Source organism: Haliaeetus leucocephalus, unplaced genomic scaffold (assembly GCF_000737465.1).
Source record: "Haliaeetus leucocephalus isolate CR32 unplaced genomic scaffold, Haliaeetus_leucocephalus-4.0 Scaffold0, whole genome shotgun sequence".
Taxonomy (NCBI): Eukaryota; Metazoa; Chordata; class Aves; order Accipitriformes; family Accipitridae; genus Haliaeetus; species Haliaeetus leucocephalus.
The window spans coordinates 5183830-5204941 of NW_010972436.1; the positions used below are offsets into that span (position 1 = coordinate 5183830).

At 38.1% G+C, this 21112-nt stretch overlaps 1 protein-coding gene across 2 annotated transcripts in view; it reads right to left on the bottom strand.

Moving 5' to 3' along the window:
• CDK14 (cyclin-dependent kinase 14) overlaps positions 1-21112 on the bottom strand; it is a 255308-nt gene that overhangs the window by 159528 nt on the left and 74668 nt on the right. For both annotated transcript variants that reach the window (XM_010573893.1, XM_010573966.1), the window contains one exon: positions 11197-11259. In XM_010573893.1, the coding sequence (XP_010572195.1) occupies positions 11197-11259 (63 nt within the window). The remainder of the gene's footprint in view (positions 1-11196; positions 11260-21112) is intronic.

Genomic DNA, 21112 nt, shown 5'->3' on the forward strand with positions numbered 1-21112 from the left:
GGAGGATTCAAGAGTGGATATGGACCTCACAGCTCAGCAGCTGGTGAAGTGTGCTCTCTTGGAAGATGTGGAAACCACGCCAAAGATTTGGAAAAAGTCAACCCAGGCACATGAGAATTTCTAATTAACTTGCAACACAAGTATCCTATTTAGTGACTGCTGAAGTGAGGAGACATTATAAAAAGGGTTACAAAATCTGATTATAGAAAAGAATAAAGGCTGACATGAAAGAAACAGAAATGTCATGTTACTGAAGTTGAAATGAATTTAATTGCATTTCATTTTTTCCCCGAGTGCAGACACAAAACACTGTATGTTTAGCTATTTAGCCAGGGCAGAAAGAGCCATATCAATCACCTTCTTGCCAGGGTTGGGTCTAACAATGTGCTGAGGAAACCTAAGAGCAAAATACAGAAACAAAAGAAAGAATAGCAGGAAAGCCATAAGTAACATGCACATTCCTTTTTGAATTGTGGTTAAATAAGGGCAGGAAGCAGAAATGACTTTTATTACAGCCTTAAAATATAAATGAAATTCTATTACATGACTTCAAAATAGCATTTTTTTTTTAATAAAAAGATAGGGAAAATATCCAGTTTGCTAGGCTAAACCAATGGTATTTAGCTTTAGACAAGATTTTTATAAATATGCAAAGAAATATCAATTATCATGTCATCTTACAGTACTGTAATCTTTATAACTCAAAATATATTTATTAATGTGGGCTTTCATTTGGCTTTAATGCAAAGAGTCAAGTGATTTGACACAATATGCTAAGAAAAAACCCCAACAATTTCACCGCTAAACAGAATAAACATCTACACTTGGGGACAGCTTTGGAATGTAGTTTTATTCCAAACTTGTAGACATGCTGGACTCATCAAGTACTTCCACAACAGTCAATTAATTCATTCACATACACTGTGTCAATTGCATCTTCCTTGGAGGAAGATCATGAAAGAGAAGGGGAAAAAAATCTCACTGAATTTGTTACAGGATAAACTCAGCCATTGTTTTGTTGCTTTCTCTTTTCCTCTTTACCTTTGTTTTTATTTGGTAATATTAAATGTGAAAAGATTTAAGTGAAAAAAACGAGCCTAACACCCAGCAGTAGAACATTCTGCAAACCACAGGGCCTTTGGGATCGCTTGGGAAGAGAGAACAGTAAAAGAGGCTCTCCATTCGCAATGGTTCCCCACTCCACAAAAAGAAAAGATGAATTGGAAAGAACCATTTCTGACGCCTCAGGAAACACTTCTGCCTTCTCACAGTCAAGTTCCCGCCCCTGTCTTTGAGGAAAGCCCTCTCCAAGAAACCCGTTCCCCTTCAAGACTATCTGCATCACCTTCACAAGGATGGAAATGAATATTAGATGAGGTACCATCACCTCTTACCCATATACCCAATCTGGTATCAGCATACTACCTATCATGGTTGTACTCTGACCTTGCTTGCTCCTTCTTCCGCCTTGCTCAATTCTGATCCCTAGGAAACCTCAACCTGGGGCTTCTAGGGGGGGTTTGAACAAGCAACTGAACTGCCATTTCCCCAAGGCTATGGGATGGCAGCTCTGCAGACCAGAGAACAACTCTAAAAGGAGTCAATGGCAAATTCCATATGCATTTCAACAGGTTGGTTGTGAGGGTAGAAACCATACAGATTTGTGGTTCTTGAGCTTTTATGTTAGTAATTTTAATAGTTGTATGGTCGTACACAAGGCTGTATAAATGTCAAATAACCTGAGAGACTTGCCAGCTGCCTAGATGAACAGCCCTGCTTTCATGGTATTTTTCATGCGTGTGGGTGAGTGTACAACCTAGACCATTACATGCACACATCTAACAGCTGCAAGATGGCTCATGTGCAGCAGAATGCTCTACTATCTTGTTGGCCTCTGGATGTCACATAGAACCTTGAGCTCTTCTCCAAATGAGCTTATACGCTAAACACTGACACAGGCCATCCAAAACACATCTAACTGGTGGGACTGATGGGAGTTAACACTTTCTGACTTGGGTTCAGAAAGCTCTGACGAGTCTAACGGTAAGGGAGGATGCTCATGTACAGGTGATCTGTGTAGAAGTGCTCAGATGACTCCACATAGTTGCCTTCCATTCCCAGAGTTGGTAGAGAGTTTCTGGCAAAGGATACTGGGGTAAGAGAAAAGCAGAAAGAAATTCACGACATGCCCAGAGAGATTCTCCAGAAAATGTACCATTTCCACACAGTGTCTGCTGAGGCATCAAGGACCCCAATGACAAGAAGGATGCTGCCCAAGAGGACAGACTAATGAGGCCTGTGGGGGGCTTTTTAAAGTCTTTCCCTGATGGCACAGAGGGATTTCTGAATGATTTCCTGCATTTGAGCTCCCTTACCACATGTTGTATTGTGGGAATAAAGGACCTGGCCCTAGATAGAGAAGTAGAAAGCTACATGGAACCTTTTTGTCTGTAGAAGATGTACAGAACTCTTGGCTCTACTCTCTCTGCAGCAAGAGGCTGCAAATGGAGCTGAGCTAACCTGGACCAGGAGTTCACATCAGTTCAGAAGAAAGCTGAAAGCAAGATTGGATTAATGTGTCGGTCCTATAGCAAGCTCGTATTGCTGTATTAGGATAGTTACTTTCGAAAAGTAATACACAATACTGCACAAGCTTTATTATCACTCATCACTGATCACACAAATGCTCCTGCTTGCTGTATGTATTAAAGCACACCAGCTGGGTATTACGTAATCATCTGAATTCCCTTGCGTGTATTCAGCATCAATCAATATCATATTCAGTCTTAACAGGCCACCAAATCTAAAAATACCAGTAAAAGAAACCCAACATAGGACATCTCACCTCATGCTTGCAACCAGTGTACTTCTCCCTATCATCCAGAGGATATTACAGGCTTCTGTGAATTATTGGCTATTTACAAAGACAAAAGGTGGCAATAAATCCCCACAGTACTATCTCACAGACTTGGAAATAAACAGAACCAAACACAATGCCCAGTTAACGTTTAGGTTTACTAGATTGTTTGGGAGTTTTTTGGTTTAAGCCATTAACATAAGAAAAACTGCCTGGTAATATGTAGTATCACATAAGCAATGAGAAATGTCTCTCTGTGACTTCTGCTAGCATGTCAAAAGCTCATCAAGCACAATCTTTTTTATCCCTGTTGGTTTGCTATTCTTTTCCCTCCTCCCAACCAGGATAATACCAATAAGATAAAATCCAACTTTTCACTTCTAATAATGTCCTGGGGAAATACTGAACTTTTTAGGTCAAAGCTTTGTAGACTCTATTGCTTAAATTGTCAGAAGAAGAAATTCCAGGAACAAAGTGTTGACTTGAGATGAATTTGCATCCCTAGGAATAAAGGATCCTATCTGAATAAAAAATTGTTAGCCATTTGAATCAGCATGATTTTCATGATCATAATAAGCTTTATCTTAATAAAACGTTCTCCTATCTCACCTCCCTGGAACCAACTGAGTTCTCTCCAAAAGATTTTTAAAATAATTCACTCCAAAATGCATTTATAAAAGCTTCTAACTTGCTCCTGCATTCCTTACACAAGAGTCTTACCAAAGACAATGTCACACAGAAATGCATACAATACAGGCACTGGGAATGTGCATCGTATCATTACTTTAAAAAAAAAGATACAGATTTTTCTACTTCTTTGCAGCAGAACTGCAAAGGAAAGAGATTGGAAAGTGTTAATTTGCTAACTTCTACTCTCTTTGATATTCTTTTAATCATTTTCCGGTCCCTCTGGGTACTACTCCAATCATTTGCAATGAGGAAGGTGTGCTTAATTAACTGAGTATAAAGACACTGCCTTATGATCAGTTATAGTCGTCTGCTAATGTTCAGTAAGTGGAAGACTCTTTCAGATTTTTTCTCCTGAATGGCAGAAGTAAAAATAAATTCAATTCAATTAAATCTTTTTCTACCTTTCACCAATTCACTTCCATGCTGACTAGGTCAGGGTGGCAATTGGTGCCTCACCAATTTTAAAGACACTGGGAAAACTGTTTTCTTCATCCCTACAACTTTTTCATGGTTTTTTGCCATATGTCAACCATGTGGATCATACAGACAATAAATTACACACACACACACACTAGGTATGAAAGTGACATTCTTCTAGCATGAATTTTAACACACTGATAAAGATTCTGCATTTACTGTTCACAGTTGTGCATATTATCAAATCATTACTTTAAGTGACAAGACTGACATAGAGTGAAATGCTGATGCCATATTTAATGTCTGATAACTAAAAAGTCTAATTTAAATAATCAATTCTCAATGGCATGTGTAAAAGACGACCTTAATTTGGTATAACATTATTCTGTCTGCTGTACACCTGCTTGTTCATTGAATGAGGAATGAAAAATAGCAGCTTCCCAACCACATTAAACAGCATTGCTTCCTACTTAGCATATTTGTTGAAATATATTTTTAATTCAACTCTACATCAGTGGCATCACTAATTTCAGCAAGTAGGAGAGAGATTTCAAAAGCATGACATTAGTTAGATTTGCTTCCAGTAACGACCAATAAAATTAAAAGGACCACGATAGTAGGTATTTACCTTAAAGTAAAAGAGTGTTTTCTCCAAACTCCAATGAGTCAATATGATAGGTGAAACAAGACATGAAAATTCATCATAGCTGGTGGATGTATTATCATGGTTTAATTGTCCGATTCCTGTGTACCTAAGTCAGTGGCAGTCAACCTTTTGGTCAGACACCTCTCGTTACACACAGGCACTTACATGCTACAGCTTCCCCTGCACCATGTAATCACACATTTGTCACATATGGATACAGGACTGGCCATGTGATTCAATGCACATCTCCCACAAAAAAGGGGAACACAAACCTCTTGTCCACCCCACAGACATTTATACAATCCCACGATGGAAAGAGGACAGAAGCACACCAGGGAGGCAGGCCTACATTGATAACACAACTGTAACCTAAAAACCAAAGCATTTTTATCATACTTTTCAGATACTATGCTTTACTAACAAGCATATGGTTTTACATCTTAGTAATCATGAATGGAGCTACTGCTTAGCAAGAGCCAGTACACAATGCTCTGCTACTGCCAAAGTTCAAGCAGCTGCACTTCAAGTGCAGCAAGCCTCACGTGGATGGGATACAGGAGTTGCCTAATCCTTCCATGTTCTGAATGCTTCCCTACCCTTTGTGCTTCAGATTATTCTAAAACTGTTATCAGTTCAATGATAAATACTTATGTTTACAAAAGACACCGGATGACAACTGCCCTATGGCTTTGACTCAGATTATTAATTTTCACATTATTCATTAAATGCCAAAATTGTTCACCTGACAAAAACAGATTCAACTTTAAAAGCTGCAACCATTAGTTAAGGACAATATTCACAGTACTGCAGCATGGAGAAGAATAAATGAATACTGCAAGCGATTAAGTGCCAGATATTTCTGATTATATCAAATAACATTCACTGTATTTTAACATTTTCAATTCAACATGCACTTCATCCTGTTTAGGAGGACAGTATTAAAACCTTGGTTTAATAAATCCAATACTTTTATCATATCTGATTTGGGATTTTTGTCTGATTTTTTGTTTGTTTTGTTTTTTTTTAACTTAAGAGTGCTATAAAGTTGACTGATCTCTTCTTGAGCATTTAGCACAGAAAAATATTGCAGCATCCCATTATGTTTCAATAATTCCTATTAATTACGTTTCTTTTAAACTACTTTTGTAGAAGTTTTAAGACTGAAACTAGTTACAGTTTTTTTGCTGAAACTTAAGCATATTTTTACAGAGATTATTGGGCTGTTCTAGGAAACTTAATACCCATATTCCACTCCACACTTCGTCACATACCTTACATGTGACCTTGACAGTCAACTATCTTCTCTGACTCAGCATTACAGTGACAAAACACATTTGTAAAGGTTGTGGTGGGGGTAGGGCTTAGTTGGTTGAGGTTTTGCTTCAAAAATATCCATCAATTATGCATAGAAGACTGCTGTGCCCTGCTTCCTAGGAGCAAGGAAGGCTCAGAATTGAGATGGGTAAGAGCTGAAGGCTTGAAGGCTCCTGGGAAAAGGCTGAATATTCCTGTTCCCTGCATGCGAAGTTCAGCAAAAGGGTCTGCCTATTTCTTCTTATCACTTTTTGGCCCTGGGAAGAAAAAAGGTGCCCAGGGAGAAGAACAAATCAGAGCAGCAATATTAGATGGAATAAGAACAAACTGGAAGTTCCTTCTCCCTCTGGTCACAGTAGACAATAGGAGCCTTCCAAGTTGCCTGAAGTAAAAGATTTGGAGAGTGATTAAGAGACAGAGACAGTTCTTGTCTGGTTGACAACCCTGTTGTCATTCAGGCTGGTGTTGCACAGATTGAGGAACAGTGGGTCAGAGGCAACTGTCTTTCTATTTTGTCAAAAATGGTTTTTTGAATCAAATGCTCACACAAATCAATATTATCACTAACACTGCAAGTAGAGGAAAAAAGGCAGAGAGGAAAAAAAACAGGATACGTTTCCCAAAAGACTACAGATATTTCAATGCAGCACCACTAATTAAAAAGCAAATCAGCTTTCATTAATAGATCTATTTTTAAGGCAGGAATGCAAACAAGCAATGAAGGCATGACAGATGCAAGCCTGTGCTCCACTTGTTCCACCAGTAATACGAGTTACAGAAAATGGACTCAGATATAAAATAAATGCATCAAAACATAAAGATGAATTTACTTGCATTATTGGGCATGTAATAATATGGAGTAAAAGATGCAGTTAAAATAAAGATGATATTTCAAAGGTTAAAAGAAGTTAAGAATAGTTATATTTTCACAGATCATGCTGAAATGCACAAAAACAGATACTTAAAAATTAAATTATGAATTTACAAAACAAGACCTATTTATAGACAGCTGCAGACAAAGGCTCAGGAGAACCAAGAAGGTAAGTCAAAAGGCTGGTGGTGATGGCCCTGTACCAGTCCAGAAGGGAACACAAATCAGAATGATGATCATCATAAAAAAATCACTGGCAGGGTCAGTTAGCTGCTGTGACCCATTAGAGTTCCTGCTGTAGGAAGCAATCCAGATGTTTCAACTGAGAGTCCAAGAAATATGAACCATCTCTAAAGGCAGCAACAGCTGTAGGAAAGAAAGCCAGGAGTACAGATTTCAGTAGTCTGGGCCAGGAGGAACAGCGTAGGGAGAGTCAGGAGCAAGTCTTGTACCTCAGTTTGCCACAGAGCGTTTTGCAGCTTGGCCAGCGCCACGTGGTATACACCTATAAATCAACTCTTAGCTCCAAACATGTACCAGGCTGCAGCAGTAGATTCCAACAGAAACATAATTATATGTGGGGCAATGTATTTAAGATTTATTGCTTGCCTTGAGTTGTGGAAAAACTGAAAAAGATGTCTCCAAAACCAGAGAAGATGAGGCTCTGCCTACTGAACAGGGACTTACTAACTGATTACCTTTTCTCTCCTCATCTCTAATACCGTACACAGTATATTAATACATAGTTATAAATAAATGGTAGATATGCAGGCTTGTTAGTTACCAAAGATGTATACAATTGTGTGTTTGGAGCTAACAGAGTTTGGAGAATCTATGGATTGAAACAACTGCTTTCTGCCCATTTCCCTCCTAGCTGATAAAGATGTTGTAGGTACCTAACCATATTTATGTCACCAGGATACTTCGTTTAACATTCTCAGGGATAGGTATTTTAAAAACAACATCTTAGCCTCACACACAAATTCTCTGAAGGGCTTAAAACCTGATGTTATTTGTAAGACTTGTGCCTCCACACATGAATTACAAAATTCTAAAGTCATTATGTGTGAATACATACGTACCACTAAAAAGGCTAACCCTAATACTTTAGGAAGCAATATTTTTTGTTTGCTTAAACATACTGTCCCAAGACTCCTACAACTGCCAATTGAGACATTCTTCTTTATAATTCCACATACTTATAATATTCTGCTTACTCTTTATTTACATTATTTAAGTGACAGCAAATAGCCTATCTGAAACCACAAAGAAAGGCAATGTCAAACACAACACCCAAGGGGACAGCAATATGTGCGTCCGTGAAAGTAATTTGGATATTATTCTATTTACGATTCTTCATCTAAAAGCAAGCCTGAAGGAACAAGCATTGTCTTTAGCTTGTAAATATGGAGAAAATTCAGAAATATAATTAGGCTGAAGATGTCCTATAGAAGCCAAAACATAAGTAAATAATGGCTTTGCTTCTGCATTCCTATAAAGTACTGTTTTACAGGAACTACCGTGTAATATTCTTTGGAAAAAGAAGGATGTGTGATTATGTGGTTTTGTGTTTATAATAACTGGCAACAAGCCAGAAAGGAATATCCATCAGAAGGCAATACTTTCCTCAAGAACAAAATTAAAAGGCAGGGGGCCTTTTGTCATACCGGGACAGCATCAATGGCTTAATCCCACAGGTTAGCCCCAGAGAGCCAAGACTAATTTATTGCTACTGGAATACAATTGCTCAACTGGAAGTTTTTTAAAATGGATTTAGGGATCACATAACCAGTGATTCTGAACAAATACTGTCTAAAAGTCTGGCTAAAAGTGAAATTATTGAAGGACCTCTAGCAAGAAGGGGCTGGCAGGGAAAGAAGGCTAATTAATACGTCTCAGCTCAACCCTTAAAAATCAGCTGTAGCTCCAGTTAGACAGCTCTGTCCAGAAGCTAAACCTAAAATAGGTGGCAAAGTCTCAGAACCACAATTACATAAGTTGACAAACTGAGTACAGTGCAACAAAGCATTAAGATATTATGTAGTAACCATCTTATCTCCTCTGTAAGAAGAGGCAGCGCAAGCTTTTAGTTTTGCATGCTGGTGAAGGTCTGGGAGTTGTTAGCATATATGACTGGGTTTCCTTCTCTCCACAATTCCTGTCCTCACAGCTGAAGAAATCACTCTGTTAGGCTAAGCAGCTATTTTTCACTCATAGCTTTTAAGAGCAGGTATTTCACTGAATACCCTAGGCAGGCTGATTTGGTTTTAAAATGGTAGGAGCTCAAATCATCATGCTAGGTTTTAATAATTACTGCATGAATTAAGGCTAGCCTTTGCTGCTGGCCTGGCAAGAGAGTCTACTAAATACATGTAATCAATTTTCATTAATATTATTTAACAGAAAAAGAAGGGTAGTTTCATCTGCTCCAACTTCCCAACATTTTTTTCCCTTTTTTTCCAGTTTGCTTTTCATTAATATTCTATCTGGTCTTTAAAAAGCTTGAACGAGCAGTACATCAGGACTCTACATTTGCCTATTCAAATACTTCTAATGTGTCCATAAGCCTCAGAAGTGTTGCTGAACACTGTTGTTAGATGGTAAAGACAGCCACAGGAATACATGCAGCAAAATTTGAAGGGCAAATGCTGCTGCTGCAGTTCCCTCCACAGCTCCTGTTTTAAAAGACAGGTATCTCAGGATTTAGATGAGTGACACATTAGCAAGCCCAATTATCAGTGTATGCCTATCCTCCTCAAAGACAAGCTCACTGAGCCCTGATACAACCAAGAAAAAGTACAGTTATGTGAATTATGATGTCTTCTCAGTGGGGAAAAATTACTACAATGCTACTGTGTATTAGATCCTGAGCTGTACAGCACTGCAGCCTTTGAGTAGGTCTCACGAGTCTGAAGCAGCATGAAGAACTTCCAAAGCCAGTCTTAGCTTATCCCAAACCTCAGAGAGCCAAATGTGAAAGTATCTACACAGGGAAATGAAACACAAACCCACTGTTTTAACATGCACATTCAGCACATGAAACTCTGCTTAGGAAACTGAGCAATGAAGGAAGCTTAGAAGTTTTAGTAGTCAAAAAGCAGGTCCCACCTCACCCACTTTTGGCTGTTTCTAAATGCCACACTCACACAGGCACTGTGAAGCTGGCAGTGGGAGGACACCCATGGGCTTTCCCTGTCCATGCTAGCAAAATGTCTGAGTGACAGTCGTACATTACAAGGATGCTATCTTGCAGCATACATATCATGTATTTTCAAAAGGAAGTTTGTTTTTTTTTTTAGTTCGGCCAAATATATGCAGTAAGGAAGACTTTTTCTTTTTTTTTTTTTTTAATGGTAGCCATTCTCATGTAACTTAATGTGTTGCACATGCCACTTTTCAGCGAAAGAACACAGAAAATTAATCAATCTACATTATAAAACTAGTTGATGTACAACAATGATCAGTGATTGCAAAAAAAAGAATTCTTTCATCTTTTTAAAATATTTTCTTTTCTTAAACCAGGCAAGCCTTCTGAGTTTTCCAGGACTTTTTTTATTTTCCCCACAAACTTCTCAATTTCAAGAAACTAAATACTGGAATAAAGCTCTCGGTATGTCAAGTGAAGATTTAAACACTTCCAAAGCAGAACAACAATGGGACTGATGTCAAAGTGCCAGACAAGTGTAACAAATATCATCTGGGTGATCTATATGCACACGACACATTCTGCATATCGGATTGGCTTCCATTTGATGCTAAAATAATTTGGCTGACTTCCTGAAAAATAACTGGATCGAGTCTCTACCAATCTATCTTTCCATTAAATCCTGTTAATAAACTCCCTCCTTCCTGCATGATGATTCTCAGTATCTAACTTAGAAGGAAAAATTGTTTTTAAAGTGAGATGAGCTATGAAAGTGCTTCATCAAAATAAGCGAGCAAAAAGATTAGGGAAGATTTTATATAAAATCATATAAAAAGCAGTACCTTCAACTAATATAGCCCATTACAGTTCCCTCAAACTTGGTAAACTTACAGTGACTTGCCTCACTGAAGATCTAGCACTGACAGCCTAAAGCAAGTTTACTCAGGGGCTTTAGGGCAGTATTGTCTTGTCTTAAGAGCAAATGTTTGAATGGAGGGGACGGGTTACCAACACTGTAACAGTATTTACTCATATATTCTGGCTCTAAATGAATTTTACAGACCTCAAGCTCTTTTGTAGGAATGTTCAAATACTTGCATTTTTAATTATTTTTAAAGAAAAAATATTTTAAAATATAGTTCATATGCCAATAATTTTCCCTTTAGCTAATAATAAGTTTCTATGAAACAACTGACAGGACATTTTACACAAAGTTACTGCATTTGGCTTGAATGTGTGCTCTTTTTGACTCTTACCTTCACATTTTCTGGATGAAGCCCTCCAGGGTGTTTGTCCATGTACTGACATAAATCAGTGTGCTAAAAGAAAGTCAGATGGAAAAAAGTGTATTAATATCTGTATGACTGCAGCAATAAATATCCTTCTACTTAGGAGTGGACACAAAAAATGGAAAATAAGGAGATTTTTCAGCCACGTATGTGCACACACACACTTGTACCTTTACACTCCATTTTATTTAACAACCTTGGTAACTTGACTGATAGAAATATTCACCAAATGTAAATGATTTTTTTTTTCCCCTAACATCCTGTATATGGTAAATTAATTACTTTTAGTATCATTTTATACCTTGTGAAGACAATATCACCATCAACACGACAAAGATAATATCTGGAGGGAAAAGGAAGAACCTAAAGGGAGAACCTCAAATGCTACTCTCATTATTCACATTAAAACATTGCCTTTTAAATATAATTTTATGGTGATTCTAGATTAAGATGGCTTAACAGTTTAGAAAATAAATCTGAAAGGCATTGCATATCAGAATACTGAATGACACTTTCCAGCTCAAAAAGAAGCACATATTATGCACATGTACAGCTATTAATTACAGCTACTTTACCAAACAGCTTCACTGAAGACTCAAAACTTTAAGTTTTCACTTCACAGTTGTCTATATTCCCTGCAAATATACCATAAAATCTCTTCAGAAAATAAGCAGGTTTGCAACGCACAGATTAATGTTATTTTTAATTAATAAGTATTTATTGCTTTTATTATCAAAACACTATTTCCTCTGAATTTTTCTCTCGCATTTCTTCACCTTCCTACTAGTCAGCAGCATTCTTTCAGTGAAGTGGCATGTTGCTTCTCTGATTTGCTTGCACAACTCAGCTTCTGGAATTATGTTCAGAATATACAAAGCAAAAATATGTACTAGATTAACCACCAAAAACTTGGAGACTGACTCTGCCTTCCACATCTGGTTTCTGAACACATCTGGTAAAAATCATCAAGTGTTCCTTGAAAAGCTACTTGGCAATACCTGCCTCACATACAGAACAGTCCAACTAAATATAGGCAGTTTTCAAGGTGAGAGTTTTGGACAAAAGCTGCCTTCGACACAGCAGAATGGTTTCTCTGTGCAACACTTCCCAGTTCAGGAGCCATTCTCCAGTGCTCTTTTGCAGAGTTACACGGATACATCGGAAAGTTCACATCTTCTAAGACACAAAATTCATGCTAGCCACAACTGTTCTCTATAATCTTCTCTTCTGAAGTCATAAACTATGAAAACACACATGTAGAATTAACATTATAATGATGCAAGATGCACTGGTTGATTAGGTTGTGCACTAGCACAACTTTTTTCAGGAATTCTTACATGGCTTCAAGAGAGCGAGTGTCCTGACTGCAGGAAATAGCTTGAGTATCACAAGGGCAGAGGGCATTCTCAAACAGGCAAACCACACTAAATACAACACAACAGAGTTTCTTCCAAAACACAAGCTACAGCAAGCAATACTTAAATTTATAGTTAACAAACTAGTAAATGAAATGAAAAAATACACCACCTCTACCAGTGAATAGCTACTGTCAGTGAAGTGCATTTTGCATAAAGTCTATGTTTAGCTTAACGACTTATTCCTAGTTTCTGTAAAATCTTTAGCCACTCTAGGTACATATTCCTCTTCTTTTCTCCCAGTTAGTTTTCTGGGACTGTATCAATAAACCATGCCAAAACCAGACCAGTCATCCTTCAGTATGCATCACCGCATTACCCAGTTGTGTCTTGTTTTACTGCATCAGCACCAAGGAAACATACTTGAACAAAATTATCTGCTAACCTTGTCATTTGTTTGGAAAAACTAACAGGTTTTGAGTACTAACCCCAGCACAAGAGCCTGCCTCCGGCAAAATATCAGCTGAAATACCATTACTACAGGTGATGGTTGGTGTCAAATAAGAAGTTTGGAGGATTCCCCTCATTTTAATGGTTATCTGTTATTGAAGAGAAGTGCCAGTCTTGTGGAATAACACATTCTCTTCTTTAACTTAAATACAAATCTTCTGAGTAGTGATAGCACCTGCAGTGCTTGGGAGAAGTTTAAAGAAAAGCCAGAAATTTTGCTTTAGAAAGCCCGGCAGGGTGAACAGGGCACTGGTGTCCCATCCTCGGATGCACCCGTCATGGTCCCTGAGCATCGCACACTCCCTCGTGTGGGCTGGCTGAAGGATGAGAATTATCATTTCCCCAGTTCAGTCTTCCAGCCTTTGTGGGTGACAGATAACCCAGTAGGTGGGAAACATACTGCCTCCTTCACCTTCTACTGATTTCTATGATTTGCAACTAGTCAACCAAAAGAAAACAGACCAGAGGAAGACAAACCCAATGCTACTTCTGAAAGTCCCATCCCTGGTGCCCTGGCACCCCAGCCACCCACTAGCTGCACTCTTCTATTCACCAAAAGCTTTCTGAGAACATCCACTTCAGAGTCACTTCACTAGTAACAGCAGTAAGTTGTCTTTTTATTTCCAATATACTTGTAATGAATTGTGAGGATAACCCCATTTTCTTCCACTTATATTTCAGTTATTATTTGAATGCATTTCCTCCACACATGAACATTAACTATGATCACGTTTGCGTTATGTGTCATTTGCCTCCACTTCCTAACCCAAGGACCAGGACAGTTGGCAGCCTGGTATAACCTTCCGCATCAGTAGTTCTCCCCTTCAAAAACTGATTGCTCACATCTAGCTAAAATTCAACGTAAGCAGTAATTTGTACAGAATCCTGGAAACCTAACAGAATCAACTGTGCAGCAGACTTTTCACATCTATTTTTTTCCACACGCATGCTACAGACACAGAGAAACTTCTACTAAATTTTCATTCAGACAGTAAACAGAAATGCAAAGTCTTTTCTGTTCAAATCTTTCAAGAACTTGCCCTCATAAAACTAAGTTAGAGTCCTTCTCACAAAAGCAACTAAATACTATGGTACCAACTGGGAAAGCAACTTATAAAGGTACAGTACATTGCTCCTCACTATAAAAAAACCCCAAAACAAAAGAAGGTAGAGGCGAAGCAAAGGCAGCATCAGCTGCTCTTCTTTTCCCAAGGCAGGTACTCAATGCACATTGAATTAAATATTAATATAGCCAGGAAAGCTGACAGTGCTGCAGGGACAGCTATTTCTAAACCTGTTTTTCCCTTTTGGCAGGCAAATGTCTGCTCCAGTGCTTGTGTGCTCAACTGACATTGAAGACAACTTGAAGGCAAGTTTCAGGAAAGCATTAAAAAAGAAAACAGAGAGCAAACTGGATGAAAGCAGTTTTCTAACGGTATTCCATGAAATTGGTACCACATATATGAATGGAGTCTTTTTCTTCACATTATATTTTGAGGTAGAAGGCAACATGCTTTCCCAAGTGGAACAGTGGCTGCGGATACAGCATGCCATACTCTGACACTAGGGTCTTTGCTGTGGTTACCACCTTGATCCAATAAAATATATACCCTAAAAGGAAAAAAAAAATCAAGATACAATTACATATTGGCAATAACATAAAACTATGTTGAAACAAGGTAGTGAGACAAGAAACAAATCCACCAACACACCTTTTACAGTCCTTCTCCCCTGTCTCAGAGGGTGAGGACACCTCACAGGGAAGGAGGATACACTGGGAATGCAGTAACTGTAAATATCCATCACACACATCCTGATCCCAGGTGGACCTGGCTAGACCAAGACTGTATCAGCCATGCTGTTAATCCCCAACACACCTAAATCACCACAAGTAAAACCATGCTGACAGAATGTATGATATTTTGGCTTAAGTTCAAAATCCCATTCATTCCTGCTCTTAACACTCCACCAGTTTACATACACCTATCTGTATAACCTATTAGCACTCATCTGTTCATAACAGCCACACAAAAAAACATTAAATAGAGATAAATCAAGCTTCCATAGTGAAGAACTCAAAAGTTACGGAAGTCCAGAATTAACAGGGTTTATCCAACCTTTTATTTGTTTGCCCAATAAATGTACATTATAACTTTTTAAACGCATAACGTGATCATATACTTTGTTCCCTTCACAGGATTAGACATACTCACTGAACAGAATAGGACAGACTTGACTACAGAACAGCTGTGCTGGTTTTGTGGTTGTTTTTTTCCATTCTCACACAGCTTGCAGTCTCTGGCTTATTTACTACTTTGAAGGCAGAAATATTAATCTCACAGGCTTTCCTGCCCTGCTTATTGCTATGCTATTCACATGCTTCACAAACATAAAATAATTTCATAGCAATCCAGGGGAGATGTGGCATTATTCCCTTTTATCAGGTAGGGAATAGAAGCAAAGAGAAAAAATTCTTAAGTATCATTGATTTGGGGAACTCAGTTTAAAGCACTTTGCTTTTGACTTTTCAGAATATTTGGCACTATTTCACCTTCTGTGTTTTCACTAACTTGAGTTACAGCTGTGAGTGTATAATGCTTTTGCAAGGGAGACCGAGAATCTCATGCTGAATAGCAGAAGTCAGTCATATCTGAATTGTGATGACAGCAATTTGCAATAACATCATGAAATTGTGGTGATGACGATGATTCCCAATGTAGAAGGGATGGAACCCAGTTCTCTACAGCAGTATTACCTGCCTTACCTTGAAACAATACTTTGAATGAGGCAGGAACTCCAGAAGACACCCTAGTTCCAACATCCACAAAAAACCGAGAGAAGTTCAACAATCACCACATCCCTTCACCACACAGTCCTCTGCAGAGCTGCACAACAGGCTCTTCCACAAGGACAGCAAAAGGAGATTGCATAGGCCATCTTTATCTCGGCATCCTCCAATTTTAAGAACTTGACTTTGCTACCTCACTAATACAATAATGTTTTGTGCAAAATCTCTTATGCTTTAAGTGAACAATTTGATCTTTCCTCCCACTACTGCCTCCCCCTAGAAGCAATTTCAATTGTTCCAGGGATGCAATCTACAGTATTTGAAGTTGTGAAAGGCTAAAGCCAAGTGTTTGAGAGGAGAGGGGGAATCTTCAAAGGCATAATTCTTAAGTAAAAATGACAATTTTTCTGAAGCTTATCACTTGAAAAAATTTGGGGCAATTTGCAAAATGATAGCTCAATGCCACCCACACCAAAAAGGCTACCTGTTCTCCAAATTCCAAGCTCATGCTATGAGGCTTGAATATTTACAATAAGAGTCCTCCAGCTACAGGTTTAAGATATCTTGCCCATTTTGGCTGAAAATAAAAATAAATACAGGCAACCTGAGGCAGACTTTGGTATCTTATTTCTTCAAATAGTTGTAGTTTACTAAATCATGCCAGAACATCGTTGCTCCAGGGCTGTGACTTGACTTCAAGGTTCTGGCACACACAGCTCCACATCCTTGAGAAGGCTCTGTCAAGCCTTTGTGCTACCTTCTCTCAGCAAGTTAAAACACAAATCCTTTCCTCAGTGCAAATCTCAAGCAACTAGACCTCCACTAGGAAACCCGTGACCCTTCCTGGGGTGGATGGCACAAGTTCTGGTTAGACCAGAGACCACACAATGCCTCTTAGGACAGGGAAGAGAAAATTAATGCTCAGCTATGCTAGTTCCATCATTCTCCTGTTTCCAAACTGTATGTAGAAGCATATCACAGAATGCCCAGCTTTGATCCAAACTTCAAGGAATTTTGAGTATTTTCCTCCCTATGATGGAGACAAGTATCACAACTCCTACAGGTACATAAAAATGAGGCAGAGATTAAGTTACTTATCTAATATAACTGCTCAGAGCCTAAGTAAAAATCAACAAAGTTGTACAAGAATTAAGCAAAATTAAGCTTGGGTCAAGGAACAAGGAAACAAACCCCATAGTACGAGGGGAAAAAAAAAAAAAAAAAAAAGGGAAAACGCACGCTTGCTCAGACTCTGTGATGTTTTTTACTCACTTCTCCCCCCCACCATCAACTACCATGACAATACCACAAAAAGTTTCATTTACCTTATGAAGTATTGTCTCCAGGCTCACATGAAGAAATTAATTGGGGTTTTGCTTTAAACTTGTGGCAGTGTGTAAGTGTATGAAGGTCATTTCTATTCAGCAAGACTCTGGTTTATGTTAGTAGACACATGCATGTTTATGTTTGTAAGCATACTGTGTATAAGCATCTGCTGAAGGGAGAAGAATCCAGGCTGATATGTATACAATGGAAGCGAGGTTTATATACCTTGCATCTTACTTCTGGAAGACAGAGAGTACGCAAACAGAAAAAAAATGAGACAAATGTTGATGGTTCAGACTCCTCCCTTCTCCCCTTGAAGAAAGAATTCTAATTATGAATAGATGAGTAAACCACAAGCTACGAATGTCCTCAGTATGCTCCATGCTTTGCTTTAACATCAACTATTTTGCTCAACTATCTTTCGCAGAAATCAGAGACTCTGCTACCAAATGCAAATGTGTTCAGACAAAGGGCAGGACGCCTCCTTTCAAAGGCATGGCCAGTGACATGCAATGAGCTCCACTTCACCAGCCCTTTTCCATAATAATAAAGTGACTGTCGCTCTCCTCTAATTAAATTAGTCATTTCTACTTCCTATGCAATCCATTCTCTTTCCCTCTTCTTCCTCGGTCATGATAAATCTCCATGTGACTTAGCTGTCCCATAATTCTGCTTAATTGGTTTCAGCTGTCATTTTTGAAGCTGAAATGAATGGAGAGCCTGGGGCTTGTGAATGGAACAGGAAGCATTTCCAACCGCATTCCCATCATGTAAAACCAGCAATGTGAAAGAACCCTTCCATTAAAACAAAAATGGGAGTATTTGGCTGCCGGCGATGCCATCATGCCGCAGACAGATTGTGCAGCTCCAATGAGGCAGCGAGGCTGTTGCAAGCCATTCTTCTCTGTTCAAAGGAGAGCACACATTATTTATGCCCTAGCAGTTTTACCGACTAAAATACTTTCCCTTTTGTCACCAACAAATTCTTAAACTGATAATGTAATTTACCAATAAAAGCACAGGCAGTAGGAATATTTGAAGTGACAGGAGAACAAAGGAAAGTTAATTTTATTTAAATGGCATGTATCCTCCAACGTAAGCACTCTGCAGATTACTGTACCACAGTTTAAATGAATTTCATGTTGCTTGTATTTTCAAAAGTGTCATAGACCCTCATTTTCAAGTATTTCTATGGCTTTCCATAATTCAATCTCTTCCCCCTATGAGATGACCCAGTGTTAGCCATGCTAACAAAAAATACCCTGCAAGCTATCTCCGGGTGATACCTAAGCAACTTCCAGAAAAACCGCAGAAGGCAACAGCAGCAGCTGGGCTGAGCAGCAGGGGAAAGATATATATTAGGGATTCAAGAAAGAAAAAAACCACTCCACAAGACACCTTTAATGAAAACAATTTTGCTAACAGATGTTTCTAGTACCTTGGATTTCTCTCACACTGTCAGCAAAGGTAAATATACTTCAAAACACATGAACAATACTATACAGAAAAGGAGGCTGAGAGGTGGGGGAGTACATGATACATATACAAACCTACTTGAAAATCCCAGAGAGAAAATGAAATGCACAGTTGTCTGATTTTTTGTTGCTATTATAAAATATATATTTATTGATTGATTGATACAAAGTCTCTGTTTGTTGCACAGAGAACAATCTGGTCTGTGTCTCTGACTGGTGAGACACACTGCCACGGAAAGAATTGCTGAGTGAACTGAAACGTATTCAACAAAATCCAGTTTTTCTAAAGATGACAGTTTATCCTCTTCCTTATTCTCTAGCCACCTTAATAATTGTATCAGCCTTGTTTTCTTAGTAAATCAGGTTAAAGAGACAATAAACACTTAATTTAGTAAGATTATTTTAACAAAAGAATGATATCTCAAAAATCAGTAGGAATTTCTGTTTGGTATGCTCAAAACCTAGCAGCAGATCATCAGCTTGTGTAAACTGTGATGGACTTCTAGTCCCCAAAGTCAACAGGGTTGGGACAATTTTTACAAGCTAAACAAGTTGTAATACCTGTGTCCACACAGATGTGCATGTGCACTTTTTCTTTAATTTGTTAAGTCATTAGGTTTCCACAGCACTGACCATTATCTCCACTACATCCACATATAGCAAAAAAAAAAAAAAAAAATTTGAAGATACAAAAAGTTTCTCATTAGAGCATGGCAGATACCCCTAAGCTCATGGTGAGAGTACTCACTACAGGGCCATGTAGGCAGAACACATACACGGCAGGGAGGCTGACAATCCACAAACAGCCACACTACATTGAGTATCCACACTAATACTGGCACAGTACTGGCCGTGGATGGTATAGACATATCTACACAAGCTGAGCTAGCACAAGAGCCTTCACTATGGTGGTGTGCTGGGATAAAAAAAAAAAAAAAAAAAAAAAGCCATCTTCAGGGCAGGAAAAAGCAGCGTAAAGACTTTCTCTAAAAGCTTCAGCATCCTATGATAGACCTCTCTTCACACTGGCTGAGTGACTGTTTTCTGCCATGCCTCCTAATCTTAACTGTCCATGCATGATCGTAAGATTAATAAAAATTTTATAGGGAAAACTGCAGTTCAGACTGCAAGGTGCACAGAAGAAAAATGATGCTTCCATGGATTATATCCTCTTTACTCAAAGTAGTAAAACAAGAAAAAATGAATAGGCCTCTTTAACTTTCAAGTGTTGGCTCTGTTTATTACTCAAGCTTGATTCTTGATTCCTCTTATTCACCATTCCTTAGTTATTTTTTATATGATAAAACTATAAACCTATTATAAAGATATCTGCAATTACTGATCTCTTCATTCTGACTCCAGGATATTATTATTATTTTGCCAGAATTGTTCACCCCAAGTTTCTGTTTTTAAAGATTTCATAGAAGTATGTTTATCAATATGATTCAAGTAGTACAAAGCTGCATACTGCTAGTTCAGGAAGGAAAAATCTATTTTTAAGATTTAGAATTATGGCAATCATCACTCTCCAAACAGCTAGTTTGGGGTTGTGTTTGTTTGTTTGTTTTTTCAGTCTGCACTGAATAAATCAGAGCTTCTCATTTTAAGAAGAATTAAACAGCCGTTACAACCCACATTATTAAAGAGCCTGAGAAAAAGTTTAATTAGATTGAATGGTCTCTAGTGCAAGTTGAGATATGGTCAGGTTTCACCTCAGAGGGACTTAGACAATGCCAGTTTATTACTGAAATTAAAAGATAAGGAATGTGTGGGATGCCACCAGAATATTACTGATGGTAGAGCTGTCCAGAAATCTATAACCTAGAAATAATCAATTAATAATAAAAAAATAAATACTAAAGCTAGAAGGATTTTTTTTTTTTAATTTTGTTTAAAGTAGTAAAATAAACTGACATATTTTTTCTGCAATTCCTGATACAGGAAAGTAACAGTGTATTAACTTCACTGAAACACTACAAGTATTCATGTTTAACTGATAAAAATTAAGATGCAGAATGATACACATAGAAAGGATCTCAAAAAGAAAAATAATCAAATTACCTATAACTACTATCAATGACATCATCCTGCTGATTGTCTAAAGTGTTCTTAAAGACTGCCAGTATTAGAGAAACCATCACCCCATAATAGCTTCTTCAGTGCTTTACTGTCATTACAATTAAAGAGGCATTCCTATAGTTTAATCTTTCTCTTCCTTACTGCAATTTCAGATTTTCTTTTTTATCCTCTTTACCATTGACATGGAAACAAGTCACCGTCTTTCTCTATGATATATTTAAAGGTTTGTAACCATCTCATCCTGTTTTCCCCCCAAACCTAAACAGCCCTATTTACTTTGACTTTTCCTCAGAAGCCTTTATTCTAGATGTTTGCTCATTCTTGGTTCCCCCCCCCCCCCCCCCTCACTT